Source organism: Manis pentadactyla, chromosome 6 (assembly GCF_030020395.1).
Source record: "Manis pentadactyla isolate mManPen7 chromosome 6, mManPen7.hap1, whole genome shotgun sequence".
In the NCBI taxonomy this organism is placed as follows: Eukaryota; Metazoa; Chordata; class Mammalia; order Pholidota; family Manidae; genus Manis; species Manis pentadactyla.
Genome location: NC_080024.1, coordinates 67,359,076 through 67,374,757, shown reverse-complemented (window position 1 = coordinate 67,374,757; position 15,682 = coordinate 67,359,076). Strand labels below are relative to the sequence as shown.

At 40.3% G+C, this 15,682-nt stretch overlaps 1 protein-coding gene across 1 annotated transcript in view; it reads right to left on the bottom strand.

The window, feature by feature from the left end:
- Positions 1 to 7,308: 7,308 nt before the first annotated feature.
- Positions 7,309 to 15,682, bottom strand: part of LRP2 (LDL receptor related protein 2) — a 250,937-nt gene continuing 242,563 nt past the window's right edge. Inside the window, exons 76-79 of the mRNA XM_057503939.1 lie at positions 13,199 to 13,300; positions 12,211 to 12,318; positions 9,044 to 9,115; positions 7,309 to 8,861 (exon numbers count right to left, since the gene is read on the bottom strand). Coding sequence (XP_057359922.1) covers positions 8,706 to 8,861; positions 9,044 to 9,115; positions 12,211 to 12,318; positions 13,199 to 13,300 — 438 coding nt within the window. The 3' untranslated portion in view covers positions 7,309 to 8,705. The remainder of the gene's footprint in view (positions 8,862 to 9,043; positions 9,116 to 12,210; positions 12,319 to 13,198; positions 13,301 to 15,682) is intronic.

Here is a 15,682-nt window from a genome sequence, read left to right as displayed (position 1 = left end):
CCATCTGTGTGGCTTTGGGAAAGGTGTTCAACCACTCTGTGTCTCATCTGTAAAATGGGGATAATATTACCTACCTCATAGGATTGTTATGAAGATGAAATGAGATAAAACACATAAAGCTCCAGAGCTGAACTTAGTATGTAAACATTCCAGGATCTATTATTATTTGTATCCCTGGTTCCTAGAACACAGAGGAGTATGAATATTGAAATGAATGCTATGGTAGCAATTTGCAATTATGTATTAATTGGAGAGGGTGGCAAGTACAATGAAGAACATGTGAATCAAACAGGAAAGTTTCAAACAGATACAAGGATAGGACATGTACCCAATTCCTAGCTTCAACAACTTTTGGCTCACAGCCAGTCTTTTTGTACCTTTATCTTCTTGTCACCCTGTCCCCAGTACACAACTGGATTACTTCAAAGCAAACTGCAGTTGTGAAGAAAGCCATTTTATGCTTTATGCTCTTAAAGCTTCCAAAAAGGAAACAAATAATTGCATATCATCCTCATTATGACTTGCACCTTGTGATGAATGCAGACAGGAAGGTTGAAGAGAGGCTGAGAGGTCAAGGGCAGCCAAGAGCTCTTTCTGGGACACCTGGGAAAGCTTGTGTATCTCCATCTGGTTTCCCTGGAACCCTCCCTCACCCCAGGACCTAACTAGTTCTTAGCCATCTTTGAGCCTGCCTGAGATATTTGGACTCAAAAATTGAAATTTGTAACACTTTCATTCACTATGGCGGCATGAGAGGTGTGACAGAAAACTCTTCCCAAAACCACATATAATACAAAAATATAGTGAATACAATTAATCCTAAAAGAGCAACAGGAAAGAAGGCTGCACCAGACTGTGTACACCTGGAGAAGAGAGCAGACCTCAAGAAACAGGGTAACATACCAAAGCCTTGATCCAGTGGGACCCAAGCCAATCCTCTACCAGACCTCACCAGTGGGAGGAAGAGAAATGGAGTGGGGAGGGGGTGAAAGTCTAGGACAGCTGAAGACCCAGCCCTGAATATCTGCTTTGGGAACACAAACCTACACTGCATGGTGCTCTGGATATTGGTGGGGTTGGAAACCTAAGACAGGTGGAATACTTGGAGAGACTGAGATTGCAGCCATTTGTGGAGGACAGAGATCCACATCTGGCCAACCTGGGACAAAGGAAAGGTGAGCAGGCTGAGAGGCTTCCTAGCAGTGACAGGGCTGCTGAAGGTGCGGGGTTTGCACAGAGCTTGCTGTGCAGTGGAAGGGATAGGTGGACAAGGTTGTCAGGGTGCTCTGCCCAGCAGGTTGGGAACTTTCGCTCCATCCTCCTGGCAGGCTGCTCAGCTCCAAGGCCCCCCACTGTGATACACAGTGGATTTGCAAACTGGTAGTCTCTGCACTGGCGTCAGGCCAGCTGGAGGGAGACCCCACCTACCACAGCTACAGATGCAAAACACAAAGGCTTACACCTGTGTGCTTGGTCCACTGTTTCTGACAGTGGAGACAGGCACTGCAGCAGGGAAGCAGGAAACAGCTCTTCCCTCCCAGAAACCAGTACTGCTCCCCTACAATCCCCACATCACTCCAGGGGCTGAGCAGCACCAGAGACTAGAGCTTCTGGGCACTAGAGGGCGCCACATACAAATATGAAACATCAAAGGAACCTGGTTCATACAAAAATCTCAGAAACACTAGAAAAAGGGCCAAATGAAACTGAACTCACCCATCTTCCTGAAAGAGAGTTCAAAATAAAAATAATAAACATGCCTGTGGAGGTACAGAAAAATATTCAAGAACTCAGGGAAGAATTTAGGATGGAGATTCAATCATTAAGAAATTCCATATCTGAAATGCAACATACAATGGAGGGATTTAAAAGCAGATTAGATGTAGTAGAAGACATGGTAAATGCAATAGAAATTATAGAAGAGAAATACAAGGAAGCTGAGGCACAGAGAGAAAAAATGATATCTAAGAATGAAAGAATATTGAGAGAACTGTGTGACCAATCCAAATGGAACAATATTCACTTTATAGGGGTACCAGAAGAAGAGAGAGGAAAAAAGGATATAAAGTGTCATTGAGGAGGTAATTGCTGAAAGCCTCCCCAGCCTGGGGAAGGAGATAGTCTCTCAAGCCATGGAGGTGCACAGATCTCCCAACACAAGGGACCCAAGGAAGACACCACGAAGATATATAATAATTAAAATGGCAAAGATCAAGGATAAGGACAGACTTTTAAAAGAAGCTAGAGAGAGAAAAAAGGTAACATACAAAGGAAAACCCATCAGGCTATCATCAGACTTCTCAGCAGAAACCTTACAGGCCAGAAGGGAGTGCATGATATATTTAATGCAATGAAACAGAAAGGTCTCAGACCAAAAATACATTACCCGGCAAGATTATCATTTAAATTTGAAGGAGGGATTAAACAATTTTCAGATAAGCAAAAACCGAGAGAATTTGCCTCCCACAAACCACTTCTACAGTGCATTTTGGAGGGACTCCTATAGTTGGAAGTATTCCAAGGTCAAACAGCTGTCACCAGGGGAAATAAAACTACTGCAAAGAAAGTAGAACAATTAATTATTAGGGAGATTCAAAATCAAATCAACTATCCCCAAAGTCAATCAAGGGATAGACAAAAAGTACAGAATAAAATACTTAATATATAAAGAACAGAGGAGGAAGAAAATGGAGGAAAAAAAGGGAAGCTTTAGGTTGTGTTTGTATCAGCATACTGACTTAAAATAGACTGTTAGATAGTAAGGAAGTTATCCTTGAACCTTTGGTAACCATGAATCTAAAGCCTACAATGGCAATAACTACATACCTATCGATAATTACCCTAAATGTAAATGGTCTGAATTCACCAATCAAAAGACATAGAGACACTGAATGGATAAAAAAACAAGATCCATCTATATGCTGCCTACAAGAGACTCACTTGAAACCCCAAGACATACACAGACTAAAAGTAAAGGAATGGAAAAAGGTATTTCATGAAACTAATAGGGAGCAAAAAGCAGGAGTTGCAGTATTTGAATCAGACAAAATAAACTTCAAAACAAAAAAAGTAACAAGAGACAAAAAAGGACATTACATAATGATAAAGGGGTCAGTCCAACAAGAGCATATAACTATTATAAATATCTATGCACCCAACACAGGATCACCTACATATGTGAAACAAATACTAACAGAATTAAAGGGGGAAATAGAATGCAATGCATTCGTTTTAGGAGACTTCAACACACCACTCACACCAACGGACAGATCAACTAGACAGAAAATAAGTGAGGAGACAGAGCACTGAACAACATATAAGAACAGATGGACCTAATGGACAGCTACAGAACACTCCATCCAAAAGCAACAGAATACACATTCTTCTCAAGAGCACATGGAACATTTTCAAGAATAGATCATATACAAGGCCACAAAAAGAGCCTCAGTAAATTCAAACTGAAATTGTACCAACCAGCTTCTCAGACAACAAAGGTATGAAACTAGAAATAAATTACACATAAGAAAAATGAAAAAGCCCATAAACAAATGGAGGCTTAATGACATGCTCCTAAATAATGGATCAATGACAAAATAAAAACAGAGATCAAGCAATGTATGGAGACAACTGACAACAATAATTTAACAACACAAAATCTGTGAGATACAGGAAAGGCCATGCAAAGAGGGAAGTGTACTGCAATACAGGCCTACCTCAGGAAAGAATAACAATTGCAAATGAACAGTCTAAACTCACAATTAATGAAACTAGAAAAAGAAGAACAACTGAGGCCCAAAGACAGTAGAAGGAGGGATATAATAAAGATTAGAGCAGAAATACATAAAATTGTGAAGAACAAAACAATAGAAAGAATCAATGAAAGCAGGAGCTGGTTCTTCAAGAAAATAAACAAAACAGATAAACCCCTAGACAGACTTATCAAGAAAAAAAGAGAGTCTACTCACATAAACAGAATCAGAAATGAGAAAGGAAAAATCACTACAGACACCACAGAAATACAAAGAATTATGAGAGAATACCATGAAAAATTATATGCTAACAAACTGGATAACCTAAAAGAAAAGGACAACTATCTAGAAAAATACAACCTTCCAAGGCTGACCCAGGAAGAAACAGAAAATTTGAATAGACCAATTACCAGCAAGGAAATTGAATTGGTAATCAAAAAAGTACCTAAGGACAAAATGCCTGGACCAGATGGTTTCACTGCTGAATTTTATCAAACATTTAGTGAAGACCTAATACCCATCCTCCTTAAGTTTTCCAAAAAGTAGAAGAGGAGAGAATACTCCCAAACTCACTCTATGAGGCCAACATCACTCTAATATCAAAACTGGGCAAAGACACAACAAAAAGGAGAAAATTACAGACCAATATCCCTGATGAACATAGATGCAAAAATACTCCACAAAAAATTCACATACTAAATTCAAAAATACGTAAAAAAGATAATCCATTTTGATCAAGTAGGATTTATTCCAGGGATGGAAAAATGGTGCAACACTTGGAAATCCATCAACATCATCCACGACATCAACAAAAAGAAGGACAAAAACCACATGATCATCCCCAGAGATGCTGAAAAAGCATTCAACAAAATTCAACATCAATTCATGATAAAAACTCTCAACAAAATGGGTATAGAGGGCAAGTACCTCATCATAATAAAGGCCGTATATGACAAACCCACAGCCAACATTATACTTAACAGCAAGATGCTGAAAGCTTTTCCTTTAAGATATGGAACAAGACAAGGGTGCGCACTCTCCCCATGTTTATTCAACATAATTCTGGAGGTCCTAGCCATGGCAATCAGACAACACAAGAAATAAAAGGTATCCAGCCTGGCAAGGAAGAAGTGAAACTGTCCCTGTTTGCAGATGACGATATTGTACATAAAAAACCCTAAAAAATCGACTCCAAAACTACTAGATCTAATATCTCAATTCAGCAAAGTTGCAGGATACAAAATTAATACACAGAAATCTGTTGCTTTCCTATACACTAATGATGAAGTAGCAGAAAGAGAAATCAGGAAAACAATTCCATTCACAATTGCATCAAAAAGAATAAAATACCTAGGAATAAACCTAACCAAGGAAGTGAAAGACCTATACTCTGAAAACTACAAGACACTCATGAGGGAAATTACAGAAGATACCAATAAATGGAAACACATCCCATGATCATGAATAGGACGAATTGATATTGTCAAAATAGCCATCCTTCCAAAGCAATCTACAGATTCAGTGCAATCCCTATCAAAATACCAACAGCACTCTTCAATGAACTGGAACAGATAGTTCTAAAATTCATATGGAACCACAAGAGACCCTGAATAGACAAGGCATTTCTGAGAAGGATGAATAAAGCAGGGGGAATTATGCTCCCTGACTTCAAGTTCTACTACAAAGCCACAGTAATCAAGACAATTTGGTACTGGCACAAGAACAGACCCACAGACCAGTGGAACAGAATAGAGAACCCACATATAAAACCCAAGAATATATGGTCAATTAATATACAATAAAGGAGCCATGGATATACAATGGGGAAATGACAATCTCTTCAACAACTGGTGTTGGCAAAACTGGACAGCTACATGCAAGAGAATGAAACTGGATTATTGTCTAACCCCATACACAAAAGTAAACTCAAAATGAATAAAAAACCTGAATGTAAGTCATGAAACCATAAAACTCTTAGAAGACAACATAGGCAAAAATCTCTTGAATATAAACATGAGCAACTTTTTCATGAATGCATCTCATCAGGCAAGGGAAACAAAATAAAAAATTAACAAATGGAACTACATCATGCTGAAGAGCTTCTGTACAGCAAAGGACACCATCAGCAGAACAAAAAGGCATCCTACAGTATGGGAGAATATATTCATAGATGACAGATCCGACAAGGGGTTAATATCCAAAATATATTTAAAAACTCACACACCTTAACACCCTAAAAGCAAATAACCCTATTAAAAAGTGGATGGAGGATATGAACAGACACTTTTCCAAAGAAGAAATTCAGATGGCCAACAGACACATGAACAGATGTTCCACATTGCTAATTATCAGGAAATGCAAATTAAAACCACAATGAGGTATCACCTCACACCAGTTAGGATGGGCAACATAGAAGAGACTAGGAAGAACAAATGCTGTCGAGGATGCAGGAAAGGGGAACCCTCCTATACTGCTGGTGGGAATGTAAACTAGTTCAACCATTGTGGAAAGCAGTATGGAGCTTCCTCAAAAAAACTCAAAATAGAAATACCATTTGACCCAGGAATTCCAGTCATAGGAATTTACCCTAAGAATTCAGCAACCCAGTTAAAAAAAACAATATGCACCCCTATGTTTATCACAGCACTATTCATAATAGCCAAGAAGTGGAAGCAACCTAAGTGTCCATCAGTACATGAATGGATACAGAAGATGTGGTTCATATACACAATGGAATTATTATTCAGCCATAAGAAGAAAACAAATCCTACCATTTGCAACAACATGGATGGAGACAGAGGGTATTATGCTCAGTGAAATAAGCCAGGCAGAGAAAGACAAGTACCAAATGATTTCACTCTTCTGTCGAGCTTAAAAATAAAGCAAAAACTGAAGGAATAAAACAGCAGCAGACTCACAGAACCCAAGAAAGGACTAATAGTTCCCAAAGGGAAAGGGACTTGGGGGTGTGGGAAGGAAGGGAGAAGGGGAATAAGGGGCATTATGATTAGCATACATAATGTAGGGGGGCACAGGGAAGGCGGTATAGCACAGAGAAGAGAAGTAGTGACTCTACAGCATGTTACTACACTGATGGACAATGACTGTAATGGGGTACGTGGTGGGGACTTGACAATTGGGGGAATCTAGTAACCACAATGTTCCCCATGTGATTTTATATTAATGATACCAAAATAGAAAATAAATCCACAGTAAAATTAGTAGACCAATTAATTAACAAGCAAAAAAAATTGAAATTTGTCTTTTCTCAATTCAAGAAAAAACTAATCTAATGGATAGAATTAATTGAAAGTTCTCCTCATACATATTTTCCTTAAACCCATGGTTCTGCCTCCATTTGTCTTCAGCTGAATGCTGGTAGAACACAGAGTGAGTAAGTGAATGAGTGAATGAATGAATGAATAAGGAAATAGTAAAAATTAATAATAATAATAATTAATGGGAAATCTTGGAAACCGGTGACCAGTTTCTAACTCCAAGCTCTCTGCCCAGCAAAATACAACTGACTCAGGACCTGGACTTAAGAAGCACACAGAAATCTGATAAAATATACATTTATTAGAAATTTCCAGCAGCAGCATTTCCATTTGCTTTTCTAATCAAAGCACATTTGAAAGTAATTGTAATAAGCATTCAAAATATAAGCAACAAATATTTTGAGAACTCAGGAATAAAATAATCAGTAGTACATGTTTCATTCATCCATCCATCCATCCATCCATTGATTCATTCATTGTTTAAAATGCGCCATATTAGCACAGAGAGCTGTGCATGCTATTTAGTATTGAAATTGTATATTCCTGCCCTGGTTCCCATTGTGGAAACTATACCTACTATGCAAGAGAAAAGCTAGGCTGTATTATAGTACATTCTGATACAAAGGTATGACTTAGCCAAAGGACCTTTAAAAAGGCTCAGTAAGAATCATTTCCCTTTCTATTCATGTTCAATTTGGGAAATAAATAGTTGTTATAATGATATTTTCACACACATCTAACCATTATCTGGTTAACCATTATTTGGTTTGCACCTTAATGAAGACACAGATTTGGTATTAGGAACTAAGCTACCAAGCTCCAGTTTCCAGGGTGGGTGGCCATCTGAGATGCCAAGCAATTGTGTAAAGTGCCCTACGGTGCATCATGTGAAAGAGTTCCTTCGATTAAATATGAACTCCTTGCAGGACATCTGCACTTAAGGACATGGGGTTTTCTCAGTGACATTACAAATAAAAATGTAGACTTGACAGCAAGTCAGATAACACATATGAAAGTGTTCTGGCTAGACAACGCAAACATGCAGAAGGATAAAACTGAATTGCTTTTTCTATCCTCTGAGTTACCTGAGGCGTCTGCAGTCAAATCGAGATGCCTACACAACACACAGTGTCCTCTAGCGATATGCCCATCAGTCAGGTCACTTTTATTATTGAACATTAATTAAGTGCTGATGTATAAAAATGGTCCCAAGAGTGGGCCCAGATTCCTTTCCTGGATAATTCTATAGGGAATATAAGTGGTGCCTCATCTGTAGGCATGGCTAAAGGCCCCAGGTCACTTATTCTTCTCACGAGATCATTTACTGTAACAATCCCAACCAATTAAGCAGATATTTTTATTAGCAAAGTTACGATGTGATCATCTTTCTGAAACTTACAAATGCACAATATATTTAACGTTATCTTCAGATAGCTTTGGTGCAAAGATATACATATAGTACATTGTGATAATTATTTGTAAAAATATGAGCCAGCAGGAGTAAAAAAAAAAAAAGACACAAGGCATAGTTTCCACAGACACTTTAAACTACAGGCAAACAGGGGAAAAATAGTTTTTAATAAAGTACTGAATGGTAACTTTTTTCCATCTGTTTGCAAAAAATTTATGTGCAAAAGTGTATTTCTAACTATTCCCTAAATAACTGGCATAGCTATACTTAAGGGTCTTCCCTAACAAGGTTTGCGGTGTCTTTGAAAGTGTCTTCTGTTGCAGTATAGGATGGAGTTGGGTCTGCTTTTGTAGGAGTTTCAGCAGGAAGAGCAGGCAGTGAAGGAGGGGCCACAGCAGCACTTCCCTTTTGCTCGCTCTCGGTCTAGGGCCACAAAGAAACATGAGTCAGCCATTTAATCCTGCAACATGATTGGGAACAGTTTCGTGTGAAGATGATGAATCTCTGCCAGTTTGCTCAGAATAATCTGAGCATGTGCCCAGTTTAGCCAAGCAAGTTACTGCTAGGAAAGAATGCCAGTGCTATGAAAAATTGTCAGAAATTACCCTTGCATAGATTGGATTTTCGAAGTTGGTAGTTTGTTTTAGTTTTCGTTTGAAGATATTCCATTTTGTTGCCTAAATGAAAAAGAGGAAAGAGGAAACTTTCAGCAATGGAATTTTTATGGCTTGTCTAGGTTTTAAAATTTCTTCTTACTGGAAGAAAAAGTAATCTGGGCCCTGGGACCATGTGACCAGGCCAGCATGGTAAATTCAATTCCTCCTCCAACAGACCCTGAACAGTAACTGAAACTATGGGTTCTTCATCTAATAATCTCAAAACATTCCTTTGATTTGACATTTATAGTTTACAGAATCTGTGCCCAGAGTATCTAGATGCTTTGACAGAGACAGGCAAGAGATTTCTTCAGAAGCTGCCTGAAAACTAAAAGAAAAAGCCAGGTTGTAACTCTCACTTCCTGAAATGGTGTCTTGACCCTTGGTCAACTCAAGCATATCCCTGCTCCGGTCATCATTTCCTCCTGTAATCCTAATAACAATAGTGACAACAAAATAGCCGATATTTGTGGAGAGTTACTATGTGTCAGGGACTAGGATTTTTACTAGTTTCTGATTTAATCTTCCCAAAATAAGAAGTACCAATGGTGCTCTAATCTCTACTTTACAGATAAAGAAATGGAGTCACAGTGTCATGATATAACTGAAGTGTAGGTAGAAGAGCAGGCCTTGACTACAGACTCAGGGGCCCGCGAACCGAGGAACCCAAGAGAAATCACCCTACACTGTGAGAGGCGGCCTCTGTCTTGCTGAAAAGTTGCCTGTGGTGTCTGTACTGGCAACAGCTCTGGCTGCCGGATGGAAGGAGACAGCGGACAGCCCACTCCAGGAGGAAGCCAAAGCAGCCTCTGTGTTTCATGAGTTGTCTCCTACTCTGTGCAAGTGGGCAAGCGACATGTGAAGGAATGGGAGCACAGGACTAGAGGAGCAGCAGTAAAGGCCACTCACTTAACCCGCACTTAAGTGGGTAGCTACTCTGTCTGTGGTCACCACCAAGGGGAAGGTGAAGACACTCAGGTCAGAGCCTGCCCGGGGGAGCTTAAGTTTAAATGGAGAAGGCCAGGGCTCTTAAAATTGCTTTGGTATAGAATGGCTATTCTGAGTTACGCAGTTACTAACAAGAGAAATGGAGTTAATTTTCATTTTTATTACCTTGGGAAATCCAATGCATGTCAATTAGACTTTTGGGAAAATAGCAGAACTGAGTCTCAGGAGTTCATGTTCTTAACTTTGAGTACTTTGAGCAGATTTATTTAAGAAAAATAAATTTGTGAGCCTCTGGCATATTAATGTCAACTTAGGGTGACCCTAACCAAGTGCCTCTAGTGCTTTATGCCACACTGGCTGTGATGTCAGTGTACCAGAAGATCCCTGGACACACCATGGAAGACAGACCTTAGAGGGGATCAGCCTCAACTGATTTTACAAAGCAAGACCCAGAACTAAAGTACTGCAAAGATGGATGTGAGAACGAGGGGGTCTGTCATTGGTGAAGATGTGCTCTCATTTGAAAGACTCAGGATCATTTTGTTTCTAACTTATGTGCAGGTCAGAAGTTGCAGCATCCCCATGACATGCACCATCCTGCTAGGGTTGGGAGAGAGTTCTGTCAGGGCAAGAGGATTGCTAGACTTTAAAGGGACTGATAACAAAATGTCAACAATATAAGAGAAATATGGCACTGCTTTGGGGTTGAGTCAGAATTGGGAACCAGAGAATTGAATATGTGACATTCAACTGCTCTGGTGTCTGTAGACAATTAATCTTCAAAAATAATCCACTTTTTAATGTAGCTTAGAGAAAAAAAAAATTCAGTCCCTTGAAAAATATGAAACTGAAAATTCCTAAGACAACGTGTTTGTGTGTGTTAGATGAAGGAATAGCAATGGAATATGAAAAAGTGTACATAGCAAAAGCTCTTCTCATTAGCATCAATTTAGTTCAACTTTTATTTTGACCCAAAGCAGAAGAGGAACCCAAGTTTGAGATGGTAAAAATCTAACATAACTTCAAGTTAACTTTGCAGACAGCAATTATGTTTATAGTTATACAACTTGAGAAATAACAACTGGAGAAATTGTGAGATGTCTAACTACCCTTATGAGACTTTTGTTTATATTATTTCACGAAGAAGTCATATAACCTCAGAACTGAGACATTCCAGATCCTGTTGTTCTCAACTGGTAATGGGGTGGGGAGAAGGGGTGGCAGCAGGAGACGGAGAGATAGGAGGGGCGATTTCTGCGATCACAGTGCGTTAGGGGAGACGATACTGGCATTTCATGGACAAGGGCCAGGGATACTAAAATGTCCTGCAATGCAAAGGATAGTTTTGTATCACAAAGAACCATCCCATACAATAGGCCAATAATGCCCCACAATGAGAACATTAAGGACCCTTGGACCCAGAGATAAAATAATTCTGTTTGCCCAAAATCGAACAGCTAGATCTTAGCTTCATATGTGCTTGTTAAAACTACTGCTATACTATCCATTAAAATAGTTTTATATCAAATTTATTTTTTGAATTTCTCTCTGTAGACAAATAGTCTAAAAATTTCAAAGGGCATGAAGGCATAGTAGGGGAGCTCCATCTACTGATCTTTTTTTCTTTTAATGTCTAGTATTAAAGGGCAAAAATTTTGGCTGGATGGTTAGATGGATGTGAATGGACACACGAAGAGGGTATGAATCATTGCTATCTCTTGGTGATCATAAGTAACAGCAGGAGAGCTCAGAGCAACATCCATTACAAAGGGAACAAAGATGCACACCTGACGAACTGTCTCCCACATGGAAGGAGAGGGTTTTCTGTATGTGTCGTTAACACACTGAGCCCCTTATTCCTAGTAAGTCATTTTCTGAGATTAAGTGCCTCTGGCCTGAAGAGGCTGGATCTACAAGTCTGTTGCCTTTCTCCTCCGCATGGTTTCCCATGTCACAAGGAACATTATTCCCATCTCAATGTTGGAATGTGACTTTACTTGGTGGAATGTTTATCAATTTACAGTTTTAAAATTATACTTACTAACTGTCTACACATCTTGGAATCTGTGAGGCTATGAGGGCCTCCCTCGTTACCGAGGATTAATAAACCCAGCAATTCCAAAGTCCTTCCCGAATCCCATAGCTTCTCAGCCACCAGCCCCTATTACCTGCATTCCATCAGCACTTGGGGAAGCCGGCTTTGTATCTGGAGCTAGCTCAGAAGGGTTTATGGGGCTTCCGTAGTTCTTGTTATCCACATTTCCCGATATAGTCACCTGTGCACATATTGATGGCTATTATTCAATTCTGAGAGAATTTTTGCTGTAAAGTTTATCAGCTCTTTGGTTCTTTTTACCACCTTGCTCTCCCACAGACATGGTCAAGCACAGTTTTTGTTGTATGAAGACTAACGCTGTGGTTCAGGACTAAACACCACTCCCATTGCCCCAAAATCAGAAGCACCAACCACAAAGTTATCTATCTTGTGCCTTAATTCTTAGAGGCAAATACACCCATCACTGGTCATACTCTTACTTAGTAGTAGCAGTTTTTATTGTGTTCTCTATGCCCCCCTATTTCCACTGTTGACCATATTTTTGGATAAAAGATCTTGTGGTTGTATTTTGGCAGCCAAATCATAGAAGAACAGCATGAATTATTCCCAAACTCATTGATGAACTGAGAATCTCATCTTGGGAAATTTCAAATAAAATTAATAATTTCAGAGGACTGCTTAAAAGAGACTGGATTTTTGAAACAAGAGGAATAATGGAATTAATAATACCCATCTGGACATTCCTGGAACATTCATGTGATTCCAAGGTTCCCTCTCAAAGTGCAAATTACCATGAATATATAATTAATAAATTACAGAGTAGACATTCACTCCCTTTCCTATATTTTTATGTTTCCTGTTTCATTTCTCAAACTTGGATATGTGTTTGTAAACATGACCTCATTTTATTTCAAGTGAATTGCCAGCAAAGCAGGGTTCTGACTGTTCTCAGGCCTCACACACTGAGGTCAGTCCCGTTGCTGCAGATGGTGAGGCTGAGGAGTGGAGCCCCGTGCTTCCTTCCAGCTGAGGGGGGGCGCACAGGGGCATCAGTCAGTCAGTCAGCAACGCCTGGAAGAAAGGGCTGTGTGATCTCTCACCTGGGTTGGCTGAACTACTTTGACAGTACCATCCCTGGATGAATACATTGGGTTTTCAAATATTATGGGTTGCTTGCCCATCTCCATGGCAAAGTGTTCACTCTGATGGAGAAAAAAACAACAAAAGATCATACTATGCTGATCTCGTTCACACACAGGGGAAGGTGCACCCCCCACACCTGGAGGTATGCCTGCTGCTATGCCACATTGATACAAAAGGAACCTGGGGGGTAGCCAGCTGAGACACAGGCCTCCATAACATACGGCATAAACTCATCAACTCGAGAAAATGGAAACATTCTTCCTATATCCGAGTTTTCTTTGGCTCTTTACTACAAACAACTTACTTGGGGGTTGAGTTTAGACCACAGAAAAAAGGATGGTGGAAGAAGAGCAAAGAAAAGAACAGGGAGAGGGAAATGAAGAAAGACTGGACAATACTGTCCTTCTAGGCAGGAGCAAGGGGGAAAGGTTGGGGGAAAGGTAGAATACTGAAAATGATTTTCCAATACTAATAGAGACTCATAACTAGGTAATAGATACTGCACTGGTCTGCTCATAAAATATCTAATTGACTCTCATAGGAGATATTACTGTACCCACTTTATAGATGGTACAATAGATCTAGCCTATTATCACACACTTAAAAGGTAACAGTTGTTAAGATTCAAAATAGCGGTATGAGAGGTGAGACAGAGAACTCCTCCCAAAAGCACAGATAGTGTGCAAATGTAGTTAATACAACTCACCCTAAAACAGAAACAAGAAAGAAGGCTGAACCAGACTGCATACAGAACTCACGAACAGAGCAGACCTCAGGAAACAGGGTAATGTACCAAAGCCTTGCTCTGGAGGAATCCAGGCCCCACCCCCACCCCAGCTCACCGGTGGGAGGAAGAGAAATGGAGCGGGGAGGGGGTGGAAGCCTGGGACTGCTGAACACCTAGCCCTGGAGGTATGCTTTGCGAGCAGAAACCTACATTGTGTGATGCTCTGGAGGATGGGGAGCTGGGACAGGCAGAGTGCTTGAGAGACAGATTGCAGCCATTTGTGGAGGAGGGGACCCACACCGGCTGCTCTGGGACAAGGGAAAGGCAGACGGTCTGAGAGGCTTCCTAGTGGTGAGAGGGTTGCTGAAGGGGTGGGATTTTCATGGAGGTTGCTGTGCTGGAGAAGGGATAGGGGGACAAGGTTGTCTGGGCACGCTCTTCCCAGCTGGTTGGGAACTTTGAGGAGCTTCAGGCACTCCATCCCCGTGGCTGGCTACTCAGCTCCGAGGCCCTCCACTGTCATACGCAGCCTGCCAAGCCTTTCTCCGGGCATGACAGCATGGCTCGCAAACCAGCAGTCACTTTGCAGGCATCAGGCCAGTCAGACGGAGGCCCTGCCTACAATAGCTGGAGATGCAAAGCACAGAGGCTACACCTGTGTGCTCAGCCCACTGGCTCTGATAATGGAAACAGGCACCACACACGGGAATCAGGAAACAGATCTTTCCTCCCGCCAGACAACAGCTCCGCTCCCCTATGACCCCAACCTCACTCTAGGGGCTGAACAGCTCCAGAGACTGGAGCATCTGGGCACTAGAAAGCACCACACAGAAGTATGAAATGTCAAAAGAACATGGTTCACACCAAAATCTCACAAACCCCAGGAAAAGAGCCAGATGAAACTGAATTCACCCATCTTCCTGAAAGAGAGTTCAAAATAAAAATCATAAACAAGCTTATGGAGGTACAGAAAAGTATTCAAGAACTCACAAATTTAAGATGGAGATTCAATCATTAAGAAATTCCATATCTGAAATGAAACATATAATGGAGGGATTTAAAAGCAGATTAGATGTAGTAGAAGAGAGAGTAAATGGAATAGAACTTATAGAAAAGGATTAGACTCAGAGATAAAAAAGAATCTTTAAGAATGAAAGAATATTGAGAGAAATGTGTGACCAATCCACATGGAACAATATTCACATTATAGGGTTACCAGAAGAAGAAGAGAGAGGACAAGGGATAGAAAGTGTCATTGAGGAGGTAACTGCTGAAAAATTCCCCAATCTGGGGAAGGAGATAGTCTCTCAAGCCATGGAGGTGCACAGATCTCCCAACACAAGGGATCCAAGGAAGACAACATCAAGACATATAATAATTAAAATGACAAACCTCAAGGATAAAAACAGACTTTTAAAAGCAGCTAGAGAGAGAAAAAAGATCACATACAAAGGAAAATCCATCAGGCTATCATCAGACTTTTCAACAGAAGCCTTACAGGCCAGAAGGGGGTGGCATGATGTATTTAATGCAATGAAGCAGAAGGGCCTTGAACTAAGAATACTCTACCTGGCAATGTTATCATTTTAATTTGAAGGAGGGATTAAACCATTTTCAGATAAGCAAAAGCCGAGAGAATTTACCTCTCACAAACCACCTCTACAGTGCATTTTGGAGGGACTGCTATAGATGGAATATTCCTAAGGCTAAATAG